The sequence below is a fragment of the Phyllopteryx taeniolatus genome, chromosome 8, assembly GCF_024500385.1.
Source record: "Phyllopteryx taeniolatus isolate TA_2022b chromosome 8, UOR_Ptae_1.2, whole genome shotgun sequence".
Classification (NCBI taxonomy): Eukaryota; Metazoa; Chordata; class Actinopteri; order Syngnathiformes; family Syngnathidae; genus Phyllopteryx; species Phyllopteryx taeniolatus.
Window position 1 is genome coordinate 27553872 of NC_084509.1, and position 24646 is coordinate 27578517.

Here is a 24646-nt window from a genome sequence, read left to right on the forward strand (position 1 = left end):
TGAAATCCGACCGGCAACGAATATATCCGTCAAGTACGTTTTTCAACGGGTCCGCGTGGAAGAGGGTTTCGCACAGCTTGTCTGTAAAAAACTGCTGTAATGAGGAAGAGCTGCCTGTACATGGCGGCATTGCATCGCTTTGGACTTGAAGATAAAGATTAGGCGCCGAATCTCCGCTCGTCTCGTCAATTGGGAGCGTGAGAAAGGTCGAGGGCCCGGCTGGCGAACGGCATGGAAAAAAAGTCACCGACATTCAACTCCAGGCATGCGCCGCTTACGGTGCCTTTCTTGGTTGCATATCTGTCAATAAATCATTATTTGGCCATCTCAAGTCTTTTTTTTTTTCTTTTCTTTTAATAGTTTGAGGCGCCAGAAAAAGCAAAAATGAGGAGTGTCAAAGTCATTGACTGCGTGACATGCTTCCTGTCACAAAGAAGTCGTTTTGGTCAGAAAGCGGTTTTTGGTGGAACCGAGCCATGTTCTGCTGCTGATTACTGAAGAACAGAAAAAAAAGAGAAACAAACTTTTGTTGTGGTGAGCGAGGAGAGTCAAGTCTTCTTTTCGGTGGGTTGTTTTTTTTCCGCAGAGCTACATATTGCGTGGGCCTTGAAAGATCCGCACAATGCTCGACGATGGCTTCTAGAACCCCTTCACAAACCACATCTTCCATTTCGAAGTGATAATCTAGCAGTTAAATTGTCAGTTGCTTTTCAAAACTGTAATTGCTGGACGTACTTTAGTATCGGTGTGTCGGATGTGTGCCTTTAAGGGGCGTGGCCGAGTGAGAGATTTCAGCGGCTGGACTCTGGTTGGCCAGTTATTCTGCGCGTGAGCGTCTGGACGAGAGTTGTGGCCTACGGCAGCTCCTTGCGAGTGTTTTTGATTTTGCGTTTGTGTTTGACTGTTCGGCGGCAAGGTGACGGACCGGTTAGCACATCCGCCTCACAGTTCTGAGGAGCGGGGTTCAAATCCGGCCTCGCCTGTGTGGAGTTTGCATGTTCTGCCCGTGCTTGCGTGGCTTTTTTTCTCCGGGTCCTCTGGTTTCCTCCCACATCCCAAAAACATGCGTGGTAGGTTGACTGAAGACTCTAAATTGCCCGTAGGTGTGAATGTGAATGCGAACCGCTGTTTGTTTCTACGTGCAATGCGATTGGCTGGCAACCAATTGTCTCACCCGCACTTAGCTGGGATAGGCTACAGCATAACCGCAACCCGAGTGAGGATAAGGCGGTACGGAAAATGGATGGCTGTCCGTTCGTCCCGGCTCTCCTTGCCCACATACGAGGGCATCACACTACCTCGATTGCTACTTTACTTTTGGCTTCACTCGAGCGGCGGCGTATCTGAAGCTCATTTCCCTCCATCACCTGGTAATCCGGGTTCTCCCGGTTCTCCCTCGGGTCCGGGACCTCCCGAGACGCCGGTCGGTCCCGGAGGCCCGATGACGACGGGCCCGGTCTCCCCTTGCTCTCCTTTAGGTCCTGCGAAACCCGGTGGCCCCTGAGGGCCCGGCGGACCCGTAGGACCCTCCCCTGAAGAGAAGAAGATCAGCATCGAGTATCCTGAGGACCACTACCCATCAAGCCTCTTCTGATAGCTTGCTGCGGTATACCTTGCTCGCCCTGCAGTCCGGGAAAGCCCACCAGTCCTGAAGGAATCACAGAAGGAGAAGAAGGGGAAGGAGAAGATTAGGCACAGCACCTGAGCCGGTCCAAGCATCACCGGTCAAAGCGTGAAGGTACCTGGCTCTCCGGGGACTCCTGGAGGTCCAGCGGGCCCGGGCGTCCCGGTCCGGCCTTTCACGAACGTGCGCTTCCAAAATATCTGGTGACAAAAATCGGAGCAGAAGAGACATAGACCCGCCCCTTTCCCAGACCACGCCCCCTCTTTTCCCAAGAATCGGACACGTGAGCATTTCCTCACCTCGCCTGGAAGACCATCGGGACCAAAGTCGCCTTTCTCGCCCTCCACACAAAACACACAAACAGTCAGGAGTGTTTTTTCTTTTTCACTAACAACACAACTCAACACAAAGTAGCCCTTTCTTGAAAAAAAAACTATAAAATCACAGACGTCAAATGTGACTTTTTGTAGGAAAAAAGGAGATCTTTTTTGTTGGGTGAAAAAAAGATTGTTGAAAAAGTGACACTATTGGAACTATACTATACGACTACTATTGTAAAATGTTAAAAGAACTTGGTTGAAGAAATCCAAGATTTTGTACTTACCTGTCCCCCATTGATGCCCGGGGGGCCCACAAAGCCACGGGGCCCCGGCTCCCCCTGCAAACGAAAGCAAACGCGAAATTTGGTTTTCCCGCATGTCAAACGGCGACTAATGGAAAGCGACATGTCACGCTCCTCACCGGTTGGCCCATTTCTCCCACGGCGCCGTCCTTTCCTGCTTTTCCCTGCAAATCACAAGTCAGGCGCCACGTGGATCAATACGACGATGGCGATCCATCGAGCGTGTGAAGATAGCATGTGGAGGAAGGACGAGGGGCGGAAGGAAGTGTGATCATACCGTGTGGCGGAAAGACATATGACGATAGCGTGTGGTGGAAGGACGTGTGACGGAAGGACTTGTGACGATAGCGTGTGGCGGAAAGACGTATGACAACAGCCTGTGGCGGAAGGACGTGTAAGGGAAGGACGTGGGGCGATTGCGTGTGGCAAAGGACGTGTGATGGAAGGACGTGTGACGGTAGCATGTGGCGGAAGGACGAGTGGCGGAAGGAAGTGTGATAATACCGTGTGGCGGAAAGACGTTTGACGATAGCGTGTGGTGGAAGGACGTGTGACGGAAGGACTTGTGACGATAGCGTGTGGCGGAAAGATGTACGATGATAGCGTGTGGCAGAAGGAAGTGTGACAATACAGTGTGGCGGAAAGACGTATGACGATAGCGTGTGGTGGAAGGACGTGTGACAACAGCGTTTGGCGGAAGGACGTGTAACGGAAGGACGTGGGGCGATTGCGTGTGACGATAGCGTGTGGAGAAGGACGTGTGACGGTAGCCTGTGGCGGAAGGACGTGTGACAGCAGCGTGTGGCGGAAGGATGTGACGGTAGCCGTGTGGCGGAAGGACGTGTGACGATAGCGTGTGGCGGAAAGACGTATGATGATAGCGTATGGTGGAAGAACATGTGACAGAAGGACGTGTGACGATAGCGTGTGGTGGAAGGACGTGGGACAATTGCGTGCGACGATAGCATGTGGCGGAAGGAAGTGTGACGATAGCGTGTGGCGGAAGGATGTGGCACGATTGCGTGTAATGACAGCGTGCGGCAAAAGGACGCGGGGAAAAAAAAGGCGGTTACCGGTGAGCCAGGCTCCCCCCGCCGGCCCCGCTCGCCTTTGCTTCCCGATCTTCCCGGCGGCCCCTGAAGATCCAAACAGGCGACGGCTCGTTTGGCAACCAACGAGAAGTGAGAAGAAAAATGGAAAGGAAAGAACGAAAGAAGACTTACAGGACGTCCAGCACAACCTTTTACTCCAGCGTCGCCCAATTCGCCCTAAAACGGGAACATCAATGGACAGATGAACGGATGAGCGGATGAGCGGATAGAGTCAAGGATGAACGAATTCTTGAATGGATGGATGGATGAATAGATGAATGAAAGAATGGATGAATGCAGGAATTCATGTGCAGATGGATGGATGGATGAATCGATGACTGCATGAATGAATACTGGATGGATGGATGAATGAAGGACGCATGCTTAAATAAATGGAGGAATGAACAGATGGATGGATGGATGAATGAATGGATGGATGACTACATAAATAATGAGCAGATGAATAAACGAACGTGTGGCTGGATGAATTAACGAATGGGTAAATTAACAAATGGATAAATAAAAGGATAAAAGGATGGATAAACAAATGAATAAATGCAAATGAATGGATGAATTGGGGATTAAATGAATGGATGGATGGATGAATAGATGAATGAAAGAATGGATGAATGCAGGAATTCATGTGCAGATGGATGGATGGATGAATCGATGACTGCATGAATGAATACTGGATGGATGGATGAATGAAGGACGCATGCTTAAATAAATGGAGGAATGAACAGATGGATGGATGGATGGATGAATGAATGGATGGATGACTACATAAATAATGAACAGATGAATAAACGAACGTGTGGCTGGATGAATTAACGCATGGGTAAATTAACAAATGGATAAATAAAAGGATAAAAGGATGGATAAACAAATGAATAAATGCAAATGAATGGATGAATTGGGGATTAAATGAATGGATGAAGGGATGAACGGGATGAACGGGATGAACCTTGAGTTCCTTGGGCCCCTCGGCGTACAATTTGATTCCTTTTTGTCCAGGAATTCCGGCAGGTCCGCGATCTCCCTTGAACCGAAAGGAAGCAAAACCTCGGTGAAAATCTGGCGAATGCCCGAAACCGGATGGTCCCGGACCTTCCGGACCCACCTTCGGGCCTGGTGGACCCCGACTGACCGGATTGGGACCCTCTTGACCCTGACGCACGACAAAGCGCACACACACGCACCGTGGCAATGAAACCCGTATCATTCAAATCATATCAACACCGGGCGCGGCGGGCTGACCTTCTCTCCCGGTAACCCCGGCGACCCCGGACGTCCCTGCGCGGGAAAACAACAAAAGGTTTGCCGTCAGCTGATTGGACACGAGCCCCGTTACCCATGAAGTTGTGAAAAGGCGCACAGGAAGACCGGCAGGTCCGGCGGGTCCCGACGAGCCCGGCGGGCCCGACTCTCCGCTCCGGCCCTGCGCCACAAACAGGAAGTCAGCGCCAGAGATCGCTACAGAGACATTTTGACATACCAAGTTCGCCAAAATCCCCGAACGGCGGAGCCTTGACATGCGAGTAGAATTCAAATCCTCTTTCCCCACTGAAACAAATCCAAAGCGCATTCACACGACATGTCGTGTCTAATGTTACAAATATCCATAACGGTACATTTTAGCTGCCCACCCACGAGAATCATGAAGTCATCGCGGGCCTTATTGATATAAAATCCAAAATATTGGGGATTTGGTTCTGCTATTTTTAGGTGGCATAATTAGAAACGTTCACATGCATTTTGGTGACGTATTATCTCTGCGCATGCACGCTACTTCGGGGATTTCGCCTATCGCGGGGGTGGTCCGAACGTAACCCCGCGATAATTCTGTACATATAATTCATAAATCAATAGTCGCTACATCGCTACATCAGAATCAGAATCAGAATCAGAATCAAATGAATACAAACTTGGACCATTGTCTTGCTCGAATTTTTAAAAAATATACAGAGAGATATTTTGGCCCTCATGAATTTGTCGGCGATAACAGCCCGGAAACCGACAATGTTTTTTCTGTATCACCTCGTCTCCCTCTGGTCCTCGTGGTCCTCGTGCGCCTTTGATGCCCGGAGAATCCGGAAAGACTTGCGAGTCTCCCTGGAAGAAAATGAAGAATTCCAAGGGGAACACGGGAACGTCAGGAAGTCTCGAGTGCGAGCGGAACCTCAAACCTTTTCTCCTCGCGGTCCGGCGCGACCCTGAAAACACATCGCGGCCGTTAGCCCGGCTAATTAGCCACGTTAGCGCCGGACGCTTCTCGGTGAAGAAACTCACTCGCGGGCCAAGCGGTCCCGGGATTCCGCGGAAGGCGGGAAAGCCGTCTTGACCCTGGAACGACAAGTGATGACATCACAAAGCAGGCTTGCAAAATTTGGGGTGAATTTCCATGGAAACTGGAGAATTTGGGGAGGACGAGGAGGAGACGACGTAGAAGAAGAAGAGCCACAGATGTAGCAGCGCAACGACAGGGAGACTTTTTGTACCATATACGTTGAAAACATCGCATCTCCTCGCTTATGGGGCCGCTGTTTTTAGGTAGGAATCCGCGAGAACGTGACAAATGTTTGCCAAGGGCGGCAACACTCGAGACCGGTCCTCGAGGCCACATTTTGATCCTGGACTCGACTCCCAAAAGTCTGGACCTTGTCTCGGATTCGGACTGGCCAGACTCGGTCGGGATGAGACCAGCGCCGATGTGCTATTCTTCAACTCCCTCATTCTGATTCGAAGGAGAAGCCACAACAACAAATACCTTCCGTTCACGCGCTAGCCGGCCGAAACCTTTCGAACTACTTAAAAAGAAGAAGAAAAAAGAAAAAATTCATTCAAAGACATTACAAGGAATAAAATGTACATAGTGTACAGTATTCCTGTGCATAACTCGACAGTATGTTTGAGAATTGAAAAGGTGTTTAAGAGCCTCAAAGGTCTGGTAGAGGTTAATAGGAGTATGGGCAAGATTCCGCTCCAAACAGCTTTCAAATATGTTTAAATAATCCCCCCAAAAATGTGGTCGGCACTACACAGATTTCACCTGTTGCGAACACTAAACCCTGCGTAAAACGAGGGATTGCTGGAAACCATTCAAGGATTTCTTGACTCACACCAATATGATATGATATACATAAACATGGGAGAAGCCTCAACGTGACATTTTGCGTTCCTTCGGGGTTTTGTCCGGGTCTCCTTCGCTATCCACCCGAGCCGAAGGCGGAAGTCGGTCGCATATACACGCGCACGTAGCGCGCTCGTCCAAGGCGCTACTTGCGCTCGGACGTCATGTCGCGTCCGCTCTGCGGCCGGAAGCCATTTGGCCCGACAAGGCGGCCGTCGAGTTCTCGGCCCACCGTCGCCACATTCAGCAGTGTGTGTCACCGATGCGGCTACCTTGGTCCCGTTGCATCCTGGGAGTCCGGCTCGGCCCGCCGTGCCTTCCCGACCCGGAAGACCCTGAAAACACAACGGGACAAAAACATCGATCCGTCTTGTTGTTGATCTCGAAATGTCCGTGAGTCGCTGAACTTACTGGGAGACCCGGAGGTCCTGGAAAACCAGAAGGTCCTGGGAGACCCTGAAAACACACACACACACACATGTGCACAACCGCGCACACACAACCACAAGAAGTAGGAGAGAATGTAAGTGTGTGTGTGTGTGTGTGTGCATGATTGTGTGTACACGTCTGAGTGAGTGTGTATGTTTGCGTGTGTGTGGCTGTACCTGCGAGAGTATGTGTGTGTCTGTACAATTGTGAGCGTGTGTTGTGTCGTGCGAACACAAGAGCAGTTTGCTGCCCTCTGGTGGCTCGCAGAGGAGGAAAATGTGTCGCGCACCACTGGAAACAACGTCCTCCTCCTCGAGCGTGACGAGAGGGTATCCTCCCTCCGCCTTCGGGTGGGGGAGACGGGTCCTGACGGTCGCAGCTCAGAGTAGCCACCCTTCTCGGAGCGGGTCCCGGAGAGCGTTCCCGCTGGAGTCTCCCTTGTTCTCACGTGGGCAATGACAGTGAGACCTGGAAGGGCGTGTGATCGAGAGGAACGGTGCCCCGATCAGAAACCGAGCGGTGTTCTGTTGTTGGACTTCTGTGCTCATTACGGATTGTCCATAACGGAAACCACGTTCAGACATAAGGGTGTCCGCGTGTGAACTTGGCACCAAGACACCCTAGGCCGCAGTTCGACGATCGACTCTGTGGTCATATCATTCGGCGTTCGACCTTGTACCTTAATGTTTGGTCCATGTTGCCAGCAGTAAATCGAATTTGTTTCCGGTGACGGCTGGACTCCGCCTAGGCTGCCCTTTGTCACCGATTCTGTTCATAACTATATGGACAGAGTTTCGAGCGGCAGCTGAGGCATTGAGGGTGTCCAGTTTGGTGACCTCCAGCATTGCGTGTCTTCTTTTTGCAGATGATGCGGTTTTGTTGGCTCCATCAAGCAGTGATCTTCAGCTCTTGCTGGAGCGGTTCGCAGCCGAGTGTGAAGCGGTTGGGATCTGAGGCCATGGTCCTCAGTTGGAAAAGGGTGGAGTGCTGTGTCAGGGTCGAGGAGGAGATCCCGCCCCAAGCGGAGGAGTTCAAATATCTCGGGTCTTGCTCACGAGTGAGGGAAGGATGGAGCGCGAGATCGACAGGCGGATCGGTGCAGCGTCTGCAGTGATCGGACTCTGTATCGGTCTGTTGTGGTGAGGAAGGATTCTCGATTTAGCGGTCAATCTCCATTTGTACCCTCACCTATGGCCAGAATGATTATGGTCACGAGATGTGGGTCGTGACCCAAAGAACAAGATCGCGGATAAAAGCCACCAAAATGACTTTCCTCCACAGGATGTCCAGGCTCTCCCTTCGAGATCGGGTGAGAAGCTCGGTCATCCGGGAGGGGCTCGGATTCGAGAAGCTGCTCCTCCGCATCGAGAGGAGCCAGATGAGGTGGCTCGGGCATCTCATTAGGATGCCTCCCTGGTGAGGTGTTCCGGGCAGGTCGCACCGGGAGGAGGCCCCGGGGAGGACCTCAGGACGCACTGGAGAGAATATATTCTCCCAGCTGCCCTGGGAACGCCTCGGGCTCCCCCCGGAAGAGCTGGACGAAGTGGCTTGGGAGAGGCAAGTCTGGGCTTCCCTGCTTAAGCTGCTGCCCCCGCGACCCGACTCCGGATAAGCGGAAGAATGTGGATGGAGAGAAACTTTGCATCATGTGACAGTGGCTTAAAATGAAAATACTTTTCAAAACCTCTGTCTCGTTTTTGATGAACCCTCAGGCCTACTAGGCTAGTGTACAGTATTTTAATGCTGGCCTTTATGGAAGTACTTGGAGAGCTAAGTCGTCTGTTTGGACAAGGTTTAAAAAGTCTGAGAAACACTGATTTACGCTTTACCTCCCACAAGCGTCGTCTTTTGGGTTTTTCGGGAAAAGATGCATCCGCAGCTTGTCCGTGACGAGCTGAACAGCCGACAGCCGCGCAACCAACCATTTTGACAAATATTGCCAAAATTGCCAAAAATCCACTTAAAAATGCTAAAAACTGTCTGAGGCTTATGTAAGGTAATGCAGGGCATAAAAACAAGATGGAGTCCCTAAACCACTTGGTTTTGTACAGCTTTGGCTCATCAAGCATCCAGCAGGTCGGCGTCATCGGCAAAAGTGGAATTTTCATAAACTGGACTCTGTTTGTTTGTTGAAGACGTTTCACTTTTGTTCATTTCCAAATCTCAGCTGTAGCGTTGTCCTCTTGAAGTCTCCTGGGGGCGGGGCATGCACGGATTGGTGCTGCAGCTGCCAGTTGTGTGTGGTGAATGAACGGTTTGCATCGCGCAGCGGTTGGCCCGCCTGATGGCGAAACGGCTCCTTAGTGGCCGCTCTTCCCTGGGAAGGAGACTCTCGTCGGTGGTTGGTGGGGAGACCAAACGGACGAAAAGTGACGGCGTGAAGGTCCTCTTCTGCCGTTTCCGTTGGACATGGATGGCTTCTGTCAATGCAGCGGTCCTCAAAGGAATGTCCCTTCCTCTCGAGATGCAAATGACCTGCTGATGATGGACCCCAAGAAACGGCTCTCCTGTGTTGCGCCGTGCGCCTGAGTATGGGTTGCGGGCTTTAGAACTGAAGATGCTTTTTGGGTTTGAGGTGAAATGTCTCCAACAAAAGAGACCTGTTGGGAAAATTCAACTTTTGCAGAGAATCATCATCATCATCACCATTGTCATCATCATCATCATGGTCAACATCATCATCATCTTCCTACCCGAGAGCCTTTCAGGCCGACGTTTCCTGCGAAGCCGTGTTGACCCTGTGGGCGCCATGACAACAGCATCCATCATCACTATTTTCATGATTAATTGACAACAAACACACACACACACACACACACACACGCACGCTGACCTTCTGTCCCTCAGGTCCTTGGCTGCCCTCGTTGCCGGGGTAACCAATGAGTCCAGGAAGGCCGTCGTATCCCGGGTAACCGGCTTCCCCCTGAGCAAGGTCATGTGATGACACGTCAGGTCATACCTCATACACACATACCTCGTGATGTCACGCGATTACAGGTGAAGCGCACACACCGAGTGTGTGGGTGCGTGTGTGTGTGGGGTTGGGATTTGCAGGACAGAAGGTCGCCACTGGGGCGCGCCAGAGAGGCCGCAGCGGAGCGTTACAGCTCCACCCAGGTAGAGATCATTAGGAATCAAATAATAATTACACAAAATTTTGAATTAAAAAAAAATATCTAACTTCTTTTTTTCATAAAAAAATAAATAGCTCCATTAAATAAATAAAACACTTTTTAATGTATAACTTCCCACGCTGGCTTTTAATTGTAAAGCAACCTGACTGTCAGGTAAGATTTCAATGAAAGAAGTCTCCTCCCACTCACCTTCTGCCCTTTGACCCCATCGCAATGACACGGCCACTTCCTGCTGCATTCGCACACCTGCACAAATAATGCCTGCCATCAAATCTTGCCGTATCTCGTACAGTGGCAACACTACACGACATTTATTACGATACCAACGCATCGCGTCTTTTGCGATCACTGGGCTTTATCTTGTCAAATCAAACACTGTCGGAGAAGCGGAACCAGAAAACGTGTCACGGGTCAACGCGACCGTATACGCCCGTAACCAAGGCGACAACAACAACAATGGGTGCGCCAATGTATTGTGTGGGGGGGGGGGAAAAGAACAAAATGAGGAAAAACGTGTGGTGGTGCTCATCGGTCGGGAGAGGATGTTCGTTCAATGATCGCTTGAGGTATGTTAACGGACTTTTAATACGGCTGGCAAGCAGGCAACAAAACGTTCTATAGCCTAGCAAGCTAGTGCTAACACTAACGGTTGTACGTAAACATGCCAACGTTCTGTCGAATCAATCTCTAAAGTTGCGGTTAACATTGGTTAACGGCAGGTACGGGATCCTATTGGTCGACGTCGAGATGCGCTGTCAGAGAGTTGTTATTCATTTGTCACACCACAAGGAAGATATATATATATATTTTTTAAAAAAGATTCAAACATGCTAGACTTCGTTTTGGCGTCGTAGGGCCAAATTGTTGGTCGTGGATTATGTCACACTACAAGAAGTTTTGTCGTTCCTGACAAAATATGTCGGGCCTGATCTGGGAAATAGCTCGCGATAGCTAATCAGGCCAATACCGGGGCTAAAATCCTGTAGTCTGATCTTAGCATAATACAAGTCGCCCGCGACCCGCATGAGGAGAAGCGCCTCAGAAAATGGATGGATGGATGGAAAAGTCCACGACAAGTCCATGACAAGTCCAAGACAAATCCACAACAAATAGACGTCAACAAGTCCACAAGTCAAAAACAAGTCGACAACAAGTCAACAAGTGTTGAGTTCCAGTCTCGTATCGTCTGGCAGATGTTTATTTTTTTTTTATCTTTGTGAGACTTTTCCAAGTCAACTGAAACCCAAACAACATCTTTGTGTGCGTGCGTGTGACAGCGGTGTTCCTTTCACACACACACACACACACGCACACACACACAAGCGCACACACAGACGGAGAGCCACTGATGCGGTCTTATCTTAGTCCCGGTCTTATCTGGGTCCCAGTCTGGTCTGTTGCGGTCTGGTCTGAACCGGCGTCCGCCGCCATGGTGTCGTCACGTTGTCACGCCGACACACGTTAGCGCACGTTTGTCTTTCATGTCTTCTCACCCCCGCCACCTGGGCGTGTGCGTGTGAGCACACAAAGGCACTAACACAACAGTCCAACGTCAACACAGACTCAAACTTTTGTTCAGGGTCCACACGGAACATTTTGCTTCTCCAACCGGCCCAACTTCACATCAACTTAGTGGAGTTGACCCGCGGCTGTGGAGCCGGACTCGAAGGCTCCTTCCCCAGGCCCCCAGGGGTCCGCAAACCGTAGATTGGGTGACTTTCAAAATCATTTGCAATCAATTAATAATTGTCAAATTTCAACAGGCAGTTTGCACTTTGCACTTTGCACTTTTGCACTGATGGTCTTTAGCGTTTATTTTAGTCTTCAAACCAACGTAAGAAAAAAAAGCTTCACATTGAGCTAAAACGTCACCGTAGCAACTGTATGTCACGATGAATTGGGACAAAATTCACATAAACGTTGTCTCACAGTACCACAAACGCTAACCTTGTGCCGCATCGGTGGCTAGGGAAAGAAATCAACGTTTTAGAGCATTTGGTTCCATGACTTTCGTTTTTAAAATTCACCGGTATCACATGAAGTTCCTTTTCGTGCCAAAATGCTGAGTTCCGAACCGTTCAAAATAAAAGGCTACGTGCTTAAAACAGGAAGTCAAGTTCAAACCTGCACATATAACCCATTTGACGTGATAAAACGGTCCCAAATCATGATTTTAACAATGCTATGCTATATGTAACTTTTAGCTGAAACATTAATTAATGAATATGAAGTCAATTGGGTTAGTTCCACACGCATTGCCTTTTAATTGATGGGCTTGATATTGATACTGGTTATAAAGAACCCCGAGTCAAATGTTCATTTTAGTTTATGCTGCGGGCTGCTAAGAAAATGGATGTTCAATATTTGGACAGCCTTTATTTAAGCCATGCAAACTTTTTTGACTCGGCCCTCTAAAAGAATTGGAATTGAGAATCGTTTGGAATCTGAATCGAAATGAAGAACCGGAATCAACCCTAAGACTGATAGATTTACTCTTACATAGTCGTACCACTCTATTACGAATAAGTCACGCTAGCAACGTAGCAGCCGTGGCTAGCTAACGTCGGCTTGTTTACGGCTCTAATGTTAGCTCAGTTTTGCTAGCGCTGCTCTTTTGTTGACGCTGGACTGCGTTCTCTGGGACTATTTATCTCAAGTACCCACTTTCCTAATTGCACGCCATTATGAACGGCCACGTTTGATCATCGTGAGGGGCGTGGTTTCGGTCAGACTCGGGGGGGGGGGGGGGGGGCGTCGGGGCCCCATGGGTGCCCGGCCGGGCACAGCCCGAAAGGGTAACGTGGGTCCCCCTTCCCATGGGCTCACCACCTGTGGGAGTGGCCATTGGGGTCGGTGCAGTGCGAGCTGGGCGGTGGCCGAAGGCGGGGACCTTGGCGATCCGATCCCCGGCTACAGAAGCTGGCTCTAGGGACGTGGAATGTCACCTCTCTGGTGAGTCGGTGGGGAGAATACTTCGAAGACCTCCTCAATTCCACCAACACGGCTTCCCGTGAGGAAGCAGAGTGTGGGTTCTCTGAGGCGGGCTCTCCTATCTCTGGGTTTGAGGTCACCGAGGTGGTTAAAAAGCTTCTCGGTGGCAAGGCCCCTGGGGTGGATGAGATTTGCCCGGAATTCCTAAAGGCTCTGGATGTTGTGGGGCTGTCCTGGTTAACACATCGCGTGGACATCGGGGACAGTGCCTCTGGCTTGGCAGACTGGGGTGGTGGTCCCCCTTTTTAAGAAGGTGTGTTCCAACTAGAGGGGGATCACACTCCTCAGCCTCCCTGGTAAGGTCTATTCTGGGGTGCTGGAGAGGAGGGTCTGTCGGGAAGTCAAATCTCAGATTCAGGAGGTGCAGTGTGGTTTTCGTCCTGGCCGTGGAACAGCAGAACAGCTCTACACCCTCGGCAGGGTTTTGTGGACTTGGAGAAGGCGTTCGACCATGTCCCTCGGGGAGTCCTGTGGAGGGTGCTTCGGGAGTATGGGATACCGAACCCCCTGATACGGGCTGTACGACCGAAGCTCTCCGGTCTCTCCCTTAGAGATAGGGTGAGAAGCTCGGTCATCCGGGAGGATCTCAGAGTAGAGTCGCTGCTCCTTCACATCGAGAGGAGCAAGATGAGGTGGCTGGGGCATCTGATTCGGATGCCTCCCGGACGCCTCCCCGGTGAGGTGTTCCGGGCACGTCCCACCGGGAGGAGACCCCGGTGACGACCCAGGACACGCCGGAGAGACTACGTCTCTCGGCTGGACCGGAAACGCCTCGGGATCCCCCCGGAAGAGCTGGATGAAGTGGCTGGGGAGAGGGAAGTCTGGGCGTCCCTGCTAAAGCTACTGCCCCCGCGACCCGACCTCGGATAAGCGGTAGAAAATGGACGGATGGATGGATGTCCACGTCACTCCTTCCGTCTGAGTCACAAATCAATGAAATTGAAATTACACTAAAATGAAAACAACAACATTTAAATCACGAAGTAAATGTTTTCAACAATCAGAATTTTTCAAAAAATGATTAAACGTGTGCCAACTTTGTTGTATTTTTTTCAGTGCAGGGGGCAGCCTGAAAATGGCGTACATGACTACGAGAAGAAGAGGAGTCGGCCGGCTGAAGACGGACGGCGCGCGACCGCCGCGTGCTTACCGCAAAACGAAGACAGCCGAGATTGCTCATTGAGAAGAACACAAGTTCCAAAATAAAAGTCAAGGGATACTTGCTTGTCTTTCCTTTGAAGCAGAGGTGCAACAACTAATCGATGCGTCGACGACTCATCGATTATCAAATTATTCGACAACTATTTTGATAATCCATTCATGGCTTAGTGATCTTGTTAACCTTCAAATCCTCGGAATTTTTCAGCCAATCGTCAACGTTTTTGCCAATTATCTAACAGATGTTGCAAACCAAACCAGGAAGTCAATCATAACTCCTTCATGTTTGCCCGTTTTTCAGTCGAGGCAGGGAAATTAGGAAATGCTTTTTATGCGACTCGTCGATTAATCGAACAATGTAATCGACAGATTCATTGATTATTCAAATAGTGGTTGGTTGCAGCCTTCTGTTGAAGATACATGTGATATGGGTGTCGTAGTTGAGCAGCATTTCTTAAAGTGCGAGTACGAGTTCAGCACTGATACCGATATCGGCATTCGTGCATCCCTACTAGCGACCACGGATAAATATTCTGTTCGGTTCCATGGAACTCGGTGAGGTTTTTCGGCACGAGCCGCATTGCGGTTCGGGTTTCCCTCAGCGGGCCGCCGTGACTTTGAAAGCACCTCCGTGTACATAATCGCCTCGTCGTATCACTTACAGACAAAAAATTCGTGGAGAAGTGCATTTGAAATCACAAGTCAAGGAAAATAATATCAACTATAGTTCAATTGATTTCAAAAGGGGATTTGGTAAACAAAACAACCAAAAAACTGCTTTGCAATGTCCAAACATTATTTCAAGTCAAGACGATTTGTATTCATGGTATTGATTTGAGTGGAGCACGCAAAATGATGCGGCGGGTCGGATCTGAACCCCGGGCCTGTACTTTGACACCTGCGCCGTCAAAAAGGTCGACGAGCCCTCAACTGGGTTCTGCAAGTTGAAGTGTTGTGAATCTTTTCAGCACGCGCACGTGAACAGGACCGCAGCATCATCTCGGCAGCTAAATGAGACTTGCGCCCCAAAGTCACTTGACGTTCCGCTCACCGTCTCGGCGTCTCCCGGAGCTCCGCGGAGAAGGAGGAGGAGGAGGAGGAGGAGGAGGAAGAGCAGCCGCGGCGGCGGGAGGACGCGCCCCCCCGAGACCCACGCCACAAGCATGAAAACGGCGCTTCGGATCCTCACCTCGGCCCGGCTCAGTCCGGCTTGTGACGGCGCGCACAACGACAAGCTGCCGCTGCTGAGGGTGGGCGTCTGCCCCCCCAACCCCCCCCCCTCCCCCGGCGTCAAGTTCCATCGTCCACACTCGCACTTCTGGCTTCGCACTTCCAAATTAAAAGCGCAACTCGGTGCGCGTCAATCACATGTTTGACGCGCACCCCAATGAGCAAATATCTCAAGTGATTATGATGATGTGTTTTGGGGGGAATCATAAACTTGACTCGGCTTTGGTAAAGCCGTGCGGTTACTTCCGACTGACGCGGTCCTTTCAAAGTGCACAACAGCAGTCATCGGCAGACTCTTATTTTGAAAGGCTCGCGCGCGCCTTGGAAGCGCGCTCCCGCGTGACCCCGAAGCTCGTGCGGAGTCGCTGGAGTCTCTTTGGGCGACATGAAGACAAACAAGTGACAAGCGCCGCCACAGCTGCAGCAGCACGCCAAGGTAAGGCCGGAAGCTGACAGCTGTCAATCATTCTAGTCGTTGGCCGATGACGTCACCCGCTTGCTTTGTGATTCAAGTTGATTCGCTGTCAAGGAATTGGGAGTTGATTGATTGACTAATTGGAGGATTGATTGGTCAATGAAGAGTTCAACACGCACAAAAGAACACACTCATGGAGGATTTTCAAACTATGGCTTGCGACCCAAAATGGGCCAGGGGCCCATGTTGACGGCGCTGAGTAAAATGTTGATCGTGATGGCTCTTTTTCATTCAGGATTATGCTCATTATAAGCAATTGCTTTTCTATTTTGCTCAATCGTACTTTGGAGCAGCATTCTCGATGTGACATCATTTTGTTTTTGTGTCATGTTTACGTGTGTCATGTGACGTAAAAAAACAAAGAAACAAAAACTGATTGGTACCGTGATGGCACCTTGCGGTGTGCCCTCACTCACGCCGAAGAAACAGATGTGTTGACGTTGTGTGCAGCATCACAGGCTCTTCACTGGCTGGAGGAGGAGTGGGCGGGGCTTCTCATGAGTGGTCGACAAGATTCTGCTTGACCTGCGGAAGCAACATGAGGCTGAGGTGCACAACGACACAACAATTACATCCACGGATGCACAACTTCTGCCTCTGTCCACCTATGACGACCTTTGTCCACCTGTATCGACCTTGACCGCTATGTCCACCTGTGTTCACCTTAACCCCTGTATCTACCCTGACTACCTGTGTCCAACTGTATCTCCTTTGAGCACCTGCGACCACCTTTGTCCACCTGTGAATACATTGACTGCGTGTCCATCTTAACCCACCTGTGTCCACCGTTGTCCCTTTGTGTCCACCCGTGTCCTCAGGTGCTTCCTGATGCTCCTGACCAGCACCGCTGTTCTTGGGGTAAGTAGGACATGATCTGCGTCTCTGTCTTTGACCAGTTACAAAGATGTCTTACCTGTCTAATAACAGACCACGGACATAGGGACAAAACAACATATGTGCCACATATGCCCTGCCCTGAGTCGTCACCTTATCGTGGTGGAGGGGTTTGTGTGTCCCAGTGATGCTAGAAACTAAGTTGCCTGGGGCTTTATGCGCCTGGCTGGGTCACGCAGGTCCTAGGTGAGGGATCAGACAAAGCACTGCTCAGAAAGCCTTATGATGTACACTGACTTTGGCAAGGCTGGCTCTAGGGACATCTCCCTGTGTGCGAGGTCAAGAAATTCCGACTAGATAGAGTCGGGCTTGCTTTGAAACACAGCTTAGGCTCTGGTACTAGTCCTCTCGGGAGGAGTTGAAGTCTCTTCCATTCTGGAGTTGCAAACGGTGAGAAACGCCGACCAGGTGTGGGCATACTTATTGCACTTACTCTGGCTTGGTCCTCGTACGTTGAGGTTTACCTTGCTGGACAAGAGGGTAGCCTCCATTTGTGGGAGAATGGGGCTTGACAGTTGTTTGTGCCTAAGCACCTAACAGCAGCTCAGAGTGCCCACCCTTTTTGGAGTCCCCCAAAGTGGTCCTGGAGAGCACTGGGGACTCTGTCGTTCTGCTGGGGGACTTCAATGCTCATGTGGGCAATGACAGTGAGACCTGAAAGGCGTGTTTGGGAGGGACGCAACCCCCCCAATCTGAACTCAAATGGTGTTCTCTTATTGGACTTTGTGCTCATCACGGATTGTCCATAACGGACACCATGTTCAGACATAAGGGAGGCCAAATGTGCACTTGGCACCAGGACAACCTAGGCCGCAGTTCAATGATCGACTTTGTGGTCGTGTCATCAGACTTTCGGCCTCATGTCTTGGACACTTGGGTGAAGAGAGGGGTGGAGCTGACAACCAATCACTTCCTGATGGTGGGGAAATATGAAGGTCCGTCCTGGCAGACCCAAATGTACTGTGAAGGTCTGCTGGGAACGTCTGGCAGAGTCCCCGTGTCATGTTCCGCGCCTCCATTGTTGAGGCGGCCAACCGGAGCTGTGGCCGTAAGGTGGTCAGTGCCTGTTGTCGCGGCAATCCCCGGTGGTGGGATTCCGTCAAGCTATTGGGCCTTTTTGGCCTGTGGGACTCTGGAGGCAGCTGGTAGGTACCAACAGTCACTGATTTTCTTCATAACATTTATGGACAGAATTTCTAGGCGCAGCCGAGGTGTCGAGTGGGTCCGGTTTGGTGACGTCAGTATTGCGTCACTGCTGTTTTTTCAGATGATGTGGTTCTGTTGGCTCCATCAAGCTGCGATCTTCAACTCTCACTGGAGCGGTTCACAGTCGAGTGTGAAGCGTTCGGGATGAGAATCAGCGCCTCCAAATCTGAGGGCATAGTCCTCAATCGGAAAAGGGTTGAGTGCCCTCTCCGGGTCGGGGATGAGATCCTGCCCCAAGTGGAGGAGTTCAAGTATCTCGGGGTCTTGATCACGAGTGAGGTAAGAATGGTAAGGGGAAATCGACAGGCAGATAAGTGCAGCGTCTGCAGTGATGTGGACTCTGCATCGGTCTGTCGTGGTGAAGAAGGAGCTGAGCTCTCAATTTAGCGGTCGATCTCCGTTCCTAGCCTCGCCTATGGTAACGAGCTGTGGGTCGTGACCCAAAGAACAAGATCGCGGCTACAAGCGGCCAAAATGAATTTTCTCCACAGGGTGTCCGGTCTCTGCCTCAGAAATAGGGTGAGAAGCACGGTCATCCGGGAGGGGCTCAGAGTAGAGCCGCTGCTCCTCCGCATAAAAAGGAGCCAGATGAGGTGGCTCGGCCATCTGTTTAGGATGTCCCCTGGACGCCTCCCCGGTGAGGTGTTCCGGGCACGTCCCACCGGGACGAGGCCCCGGGGACGACCCAGGACACGCCGGAGAGACTACGTCTCGCGGTTGGCCTGAGAACGGCTCGGGTGCCCCCGGAAGAGAGGGAAGTCTGGGCTTCCCTGCAGCTGCCCCAATGACCCGACCCTGGAAAAAAGGAAGAAAATGGATGGATGGTGTTACATAGGTAGGACAAACTGTATGTAGAACATGCGCACTGTAGGCCATGTGTGACTGTGGTCACATGTGATGGAAATGGTATATACTGTATGTAGCATATATCTCGGACACACTGGAGAGTAACAACAATAGACTCGGAAGTAGCGATTGCCGTTAATGTATTGTCCTAACCCTAATGTAGGATGTGTATGGCACATACAGGACGCATATAGCAGGACGTGTGTGACGTACAGTATGTAGGATACGTGTAGCGGGACGGGTGGGCAATGTGTAGGACATGCTGTCTCTGTAGGGCCCGTATAGGACACCTGTGAGACACGTTGGACATATGGAGCGCGCGTAGCAGGACATTCGTAAGACGTACGTGGGAAGTATGTCGGCACGTGGAGGACGTGCGTCTGCGTTGTGGAAGTGACAGCGAGCGGTGGCAGAGATGTTCACATTCCTGCTGCTGATAGAAACGCTTGACTGCTAACTTAGTTGACACAACGCGGCAGGAATGCAGCCTGCAACACAAACACGGACCCATGATGGGAATCTAACAATCTGACAATCTGTCTGCCGGGAGTCGCCCGGCCCGAGCGGCCCGCACTCCACTCGCGTTGAACCCGACTCACCCGACCGTCCTCCTCGCTTCTGCTTTTTGCGTTCACTCAAACTCGCGTGGTACGTGTCGTGCGCACATACATACCGTCATTCGCACGTGACGTATTCGCCATCATGTCATAGTCACGTGATGTCATGCGTCCTAGTCACAGTGACGCTGTATTCGCGAATCACCACGTCATACACGTCTTTTTCATGTCACGTCATTTTCACAATGATGTCAAACATGACCTACTGTATTATTGACGTGACCTTGTACTCACGATGTGCAATGATGTCATCATACCCGTTTTATTGATCAATATGTCATACGGAGGATGATGGCATACATGATGTCATATTGCTGACGATGACGTGACTGTCTCCAGGGCGACGACGCGGTGCTGTGTGGTGGGCGAGACTGTTCCTCCTGTCAATGCTTTCCAGCGAAGGGGGCGAGGGTGAGACTCCGCCTACAACACAGAACAACCAATCACGGCTCGTCAAACCTCAAGCACAACTTGACAACACAACTAATCACAAACTTAGAATCAAAATCAATCATTTTCAAACCTTGTGAATTTTTATTACTCAGAACAGAACTAATAAGAGTGAGACTTCAAGACCACATCCAGAACTTAGAGCAGAGTGGAGACAATCATGTCAGGAACTTAGCCAGTGAGGTCCAGAAATTAGACCAGAACTTAAGACATTGATGTATAAAACTAAGCCAGGGATGGCTCAAACTTAAAACAATAACCTCCAGAAGTTAGCCAAGAATGTTAGCAGGTGATGTCCAGAACATAGACCAGAACTTATATAGTGACGTCCAGAAGTTAGCCAGTGATGTCCAGAACATAGACCGGAACTTAGCCAGTGGCATCCTCAGTTTAGCCAGTGACATCTAGAAGTTAGTGACGTACAGAGCTTAGACAGTAACTTCCTCAGCTTGGAAGTACATGAAGTGCAGTCCAGAAGTTAAGACAGTGACGTGCAAAACTTAGATTACAGTTTAGACAGTGATATCCTCACCTTAGCCAGTGATTTACAGAACTTAGCCAGTAGCGTCCGCAGTTTAACCAGTGGCGTCCAGAACTTAGGCCAGGAGTTAGACAGTGACATTGAGTCCTCCGATGAGTCCACCATGTTGGAGAATCTCATGTTTGCGTATCGGTCAAGGTTGAGGTAATAGAAGCAGTCTCTAATGTGTGTGTGCGTGTTCTTTGACACACATGTACACACACACACACACACACACACACACACACTTCCCTGTGGTTTCACATCACCTTATTGTATGACGTTACAATAATCAACTGCTTATGGTCGTGTGTGTGTGTGTGTTTGTGTTTGTACAGCTGGGGGCCGCAGACAGACCGAAAGCGTTACGGCAAAGCGTCTGTCTCACTGATTTCACACATCAATAATTTCAGAGAAAGCTGGAGAGAGCAAAAACTAACAGAGATCAGACCTGTCACATCTCATCACACGCACGCACACACTGAATGCCGTTGTGGGGCCTGCTTGTGTCCTCTCGTGGTCACGTTGGTGTGTGTCATCACATGAACTGTTATTATTGGGGTTATTGTGTATAATGTTGTTTATGTGAATTCATTGAAACAGCGGTTCTCAAACTGGGGTCCAGGGACAGAAATGTTTCCAAGGATTCCTTCATAATCCTAACGGCAATTTCGCAGAACGACCATGTGTACCCTTAAATGCATACGAATTCAAAAGCTGTCTGCTTTGAAGAAAAAATTCCTGTTACAATAACATCTTCATATTAACAGTTCTAATGTTATGAGAATAAAGTATTATTATGTACATTTTAAAAAAAAAACTAATCTTCACAGCTCAACGTTATTTATGGAGGACTTAAAAAAAACCACCTCAGCTGAAACAAAGTGCTCTTCGTGGATAAAACAAAAACAATTCAAGAATTAAAAACAATAAAACAATAACCAAGTTACAAACAGGTAAATCACCAAAACAAGGTCAGTCGCATGCTGAGTTAAAAGCAGAAGAGTACAAATGGATTTTAAGATTTAGACATCATCCATCCATCCATCCATTTTCTGAGCCGCTTCTCCTCACTAGGGTCGCGGGCGTGCTGGAGCCTATCCCAGCTGTCATCGGGCAGGAGGCGGGGTACACCCTGAACTGGTTGCCAGCCAATCGCAGGGCACAGAGAAACAAACAACCATTCGCACTCACAGTCACACCTACGGGCAATTTTAGAGTCTCCAATTAATGCATGTTTTTGGGATGTGGGAGGAAACCGGAGTGCCCGGAGAAAACCCACGCAGGCACGGGGAGAACATGCAAACTCCACACAGGCGGGGCCAGGGATTGAACCCGGGTCCTCAGAACTGTGAGGCTGACGCTCTAACCAGTCGGCCACCGTGCCGCGATTTAGACATCAATATAATATTATAATAAGAATAGAATGCAAAATAATATCCTAAAATAAATACATCAATAAAATATCCATCCATCCTCCTTAGGGCCAAGGGCGAGTTGAAGCCTATCCCGCTGACCTGGGGCGAGAGGCGGGGTACACCCTGAACTGGTTGCCAGCCAATCGCAGGGCACAAATACAAAAACAAGCATTCGCATCTGCGGACGATTTATCGTCTTCAAGGAACCTAGCGTCACGTGCGGGTTTTTGGAATGCGGGCGGAAAGCGGAGTACCCGGCGAGAACATGCAAACTCCACACAGGAAGGTCGGAGCCCGGATTTGAACTCACAGCCTCTGAACTGTGAGGCCGATGTGCTAAGCACTCGCTCACCAAGCCGCCTAAATAAAAGATTCCGTTTGAATAGAAACGTACCTCTTTAAAACCATAAAACTAGTCGTGACGTTCGGTCACAGTCCTTGTGTTAGCCGCCTGCTGTTCCACCAGAGGCCTGCAGGGGGTCTCAAGGTGTATGACGTTGTTTTCAGATTCCCCACAGGAAAGTCACACGCTCCCTTCACGTTTTGCCGTACAGGAGGTTTGATTCCCTCTCGTCGCAGTCTACACGTGTGGAGTTGTTCGGCGAAGAGAGAGAGGAACATGATTGAAGACTCCACTGAGCAGCAATGGACGCCCAAATAGTCGTCTTGTGATCGTAGCGTCGTCTCTCGCGTTAGCTGCAGCAAACGAAGGTTGAACGGACACAAACAACGAACAGTTTTCTAACAGCCGCTAGTTGGGCCGTATTGTTACCGAACAACCCTACGTTCCGCATAATGACCAGTGGAAGGGAGCGGGTCAAATCTCCTGCCCCATTCAAGTCCTCTCGCTCACTTGACTTGACTTCTCTCCGTGTCATGAACTGCATGCATTCTTCGCTGAGAGGACGCAAGACAGTAGTTCCTCGCGGCTGTAGGTGAAGCTTTGCAAACAAGATGGGAAAAGAATCCAAAGTCCAGTATGTCAATAAAATAGCGAATTGGGGAGAAGTGCCACAAAGTGAGTCAGAGCTGCTGCAGGAGGCTGCTGACTCTCAGCAACGACAAGAAACTCTCAAGAACACACGAACAATAAAAAGCCCTAATCTTACCAAAATAAAGCCCTTTCTACCAAGATAGTTGAAGTATTTATGACATTCAAGTCAAAGTTGAACTAGGGAAGAAAGTCATATTTTCACATATGAATGTCAAAAATACAACTTTATCCTTGTAAAAATACACCTTTTGTCCCCCCCCAAAAAATAAACAAAAACCTGACTAAATGTCAGAACACATGATACAGCTCGTAATTTGAGAACGCCTGCATTTGAAATGTCACAAACGTGGCTTTGACTCTTTGCTTGGTTTCTTCAGGGGTCCCCAGGGTCTCTTGGGCGTCAGGGTCCTGTGGGGCCCCCCGGCTTCCCAGGCCCGCAGGGTCCTCCAGGAGAGAAAGGCAAGCGAGGGGCTGAAGGCCCAGCAGGATCTCCGGGACCAAAGGGAGACATGGTGAATAAACGTACAGTGAACCCTATTTATCGTAGGGGATACGTTCGCGATAGTTGAAGATCCGGGATCCATCCGTCCATTTTCTTCTGCTTATCTGAGGTCGAGTCGCGGGGGCAGTAGCTTTAGCAGGGAAGCCCAGACTTCCCTCTCTCCAGCCACTTCCTCCAGCTCTTCCGCGGGGATCCCGAGGCGTTCCCAGGCATGCCGAGAGACTTAGTCTCTCCAGCGTGTCCTAGGGCGTGCCCGGGGTCTCCTCCCAGTGGGATGTGCCCAGAACACCTCACCAGGGAGGCGTCCAGGAGGCATCCCAAACAGATGCCCAAGCCATCTCATCTGGCTCCTCTGAATGCAGAGGAGGAGCAGCTCTACTCTGCGTCCCTCCCGGATGACCAAGCTTCTCACCCGTTCTCTAAGGGAGAACCCGAACACCGAGCGGAGGAAACTCATTTCGGCCGCGTGTATCCGGGATCTCGTTCTTTCGGTCACGACCCACAGTTCGTGACCATAGGTGAGGGTAGGAACGTAGATCGTCCGGTAAATCGAGAGCTTCGCCTTTCGACTCAGCTCCCTCTTCACCACGATGGACCGATACAAAGTCCGTATAACTGCAGACGCTGCACCGATCCGACTGTCGTGGCCAGCCGTGGCCCAATGGTTAAGATCATCGCCTGCCACCGTGGGGGACCTAGATTCAAGAACCAGACTGGACCATCCACCAACATCCCCCAGACTCACGGCTGTGGTGTCCTTGAGCAAGACACTGATACCCCGAAATGCTCCCCGGGCGCTTCAGCTGCCCCCTGCTCCAGTGTGTTCCAGCACTGTGATGGGTTAAATGCAGAGAACAAATTTCGTGTGCATGCATGCATGTTCATGACAATAAAAGGTGATTCTTCTTCTGCCGATCTCCCGTTCTATTCTTCCCTCACTCGTGAACAAGACCCCAAGATACTTGAACTTCTCCACTTGGGGATCTCACCCGGAGAGGGCACGCCACCCTTTTCCGACTGAGGACCATGGTCTCAGATTTGGAGGTGCTGATTCACATCCCAGCCGCTTCACACTCCGCTGCGAACCGCTCCAGGGAAAGTTGAAGATCACGGCTTGATAAAGCCAACAGAACCACATCATCTGCAAAAAACAGGGATGCAATACTGAGGCCACCAAACCGGACTCCCTTTACGCCTCGGCTGCGCCGATAAATTCTGTCCATAAATGTTATGAACAGAATCGGTGACAAAGGGCAGCCTTGGCGGACTCAGACCCTCACCGGAAACACCCGCCGAGGGTGTAGAGCTGGTCCAC

General features: G+C 50.4%; 2 protein-coding genes across 3 annotated transcripts in view; one reads left to right on the forward strand and one right to left on the reverse strand.

The window, feature by feature from the left end:
• Positions 1-15505, reverse strand: part of col4a3 (collagen, type IV, alpha 3) — a 34513-nt gene extending 19008 nt beyond the window's left edge. The window contains exons 1-21 of one of the 2 annotated variants that reach the window (XM_061781479.1): positions 15231-15474; positions 10220-10276; positions 9730-9819; positions 9590-9634; positions 6879-6923; positions 6740-6802; positions 5627-5680; positions 5524-5550; positions 5375-5449; positions 4713-4775; positions 4595-4630; positions 4458-4505; positions 4302-4376; positions 3470-3514; positions 3320-3382; positions 2366-2410; positions 2229-2282; positions 1924-1965; positions 1743-1824; positions 1613-1648; positions 1368-1532 (exon numbers count right to left, since the gene is read on the reverse strand). In XM_061781479.1, coding sequence (XP_061637463.1) covers positions 1368-1532; positions 1613-1648; positions 1743-1824; positions 1924-1965; positions 2229-2282; positions 2366-2410; positions 3320-3382; positions 3470-3514; positions 4302-4376; positions 4458-4505; positions 4595-4630; positions 4713-4775; positions 5375-5449; positions 5524-5550; positions 5627-5680; positions 6740-6802; positions 6879-6923; positions 9590-9634; positions 9730-9819; positions 10220-10276; positions 15231-15344 — 1324 coding nt within the window. In that variant the 5' untranslated portion in view covers positions 15345-15474. Of the gene's footprint in view, positions 1-1367; positions 1533-1612; positions 1649-1742; positions 1966-2228; positions 2283-2365; positions 2411-3319; positions 3383-3469; positions 3515-4301; positions 4377-4457; positions 4506-4594; positions 4631-4712; positions 4776-5374; positions 5450-5523; positions 5551-5626; positions 5681-6739; positions 6803-6878; positions 6924-9589; positions 9635-9729; positions 9820-10219; positions 10277-15230 lie in introns of both variants that reach the window. The other variant, XM_061781480.1, reaches the window with a different exon arrangement.
• A 115-nt stretch (positions 15506-15620) lies between these two features.
• Positions 15621-24646, forward strand: part of col4a4 (collagen, type IV, alpha 4) — a 30079-nt gene continuing 21053 nt past the window's right edge. Inside the window, exons 1-5 of the mRNA XM_061781481.1 lie at positions 15621-15845; positions 16335-16433; positions 16703-16742; positions 19787-19858; positions 23207-23341. Of these exons, the coding sequence (XP_061637465.1) occupies positions 16423-16433; positions 16703-16742; positions 19787-19858; positions 23207-23341 (258 nt within the window). The 5' untranslated portion in view covers positions 15621-15845; positions 16335-16422. The remainder of the gene's footprint in view (positions 15846-16334; positions 16434-16702; positions 16743-19786; positions 19859-23206; positions 23342-24646) is intronic.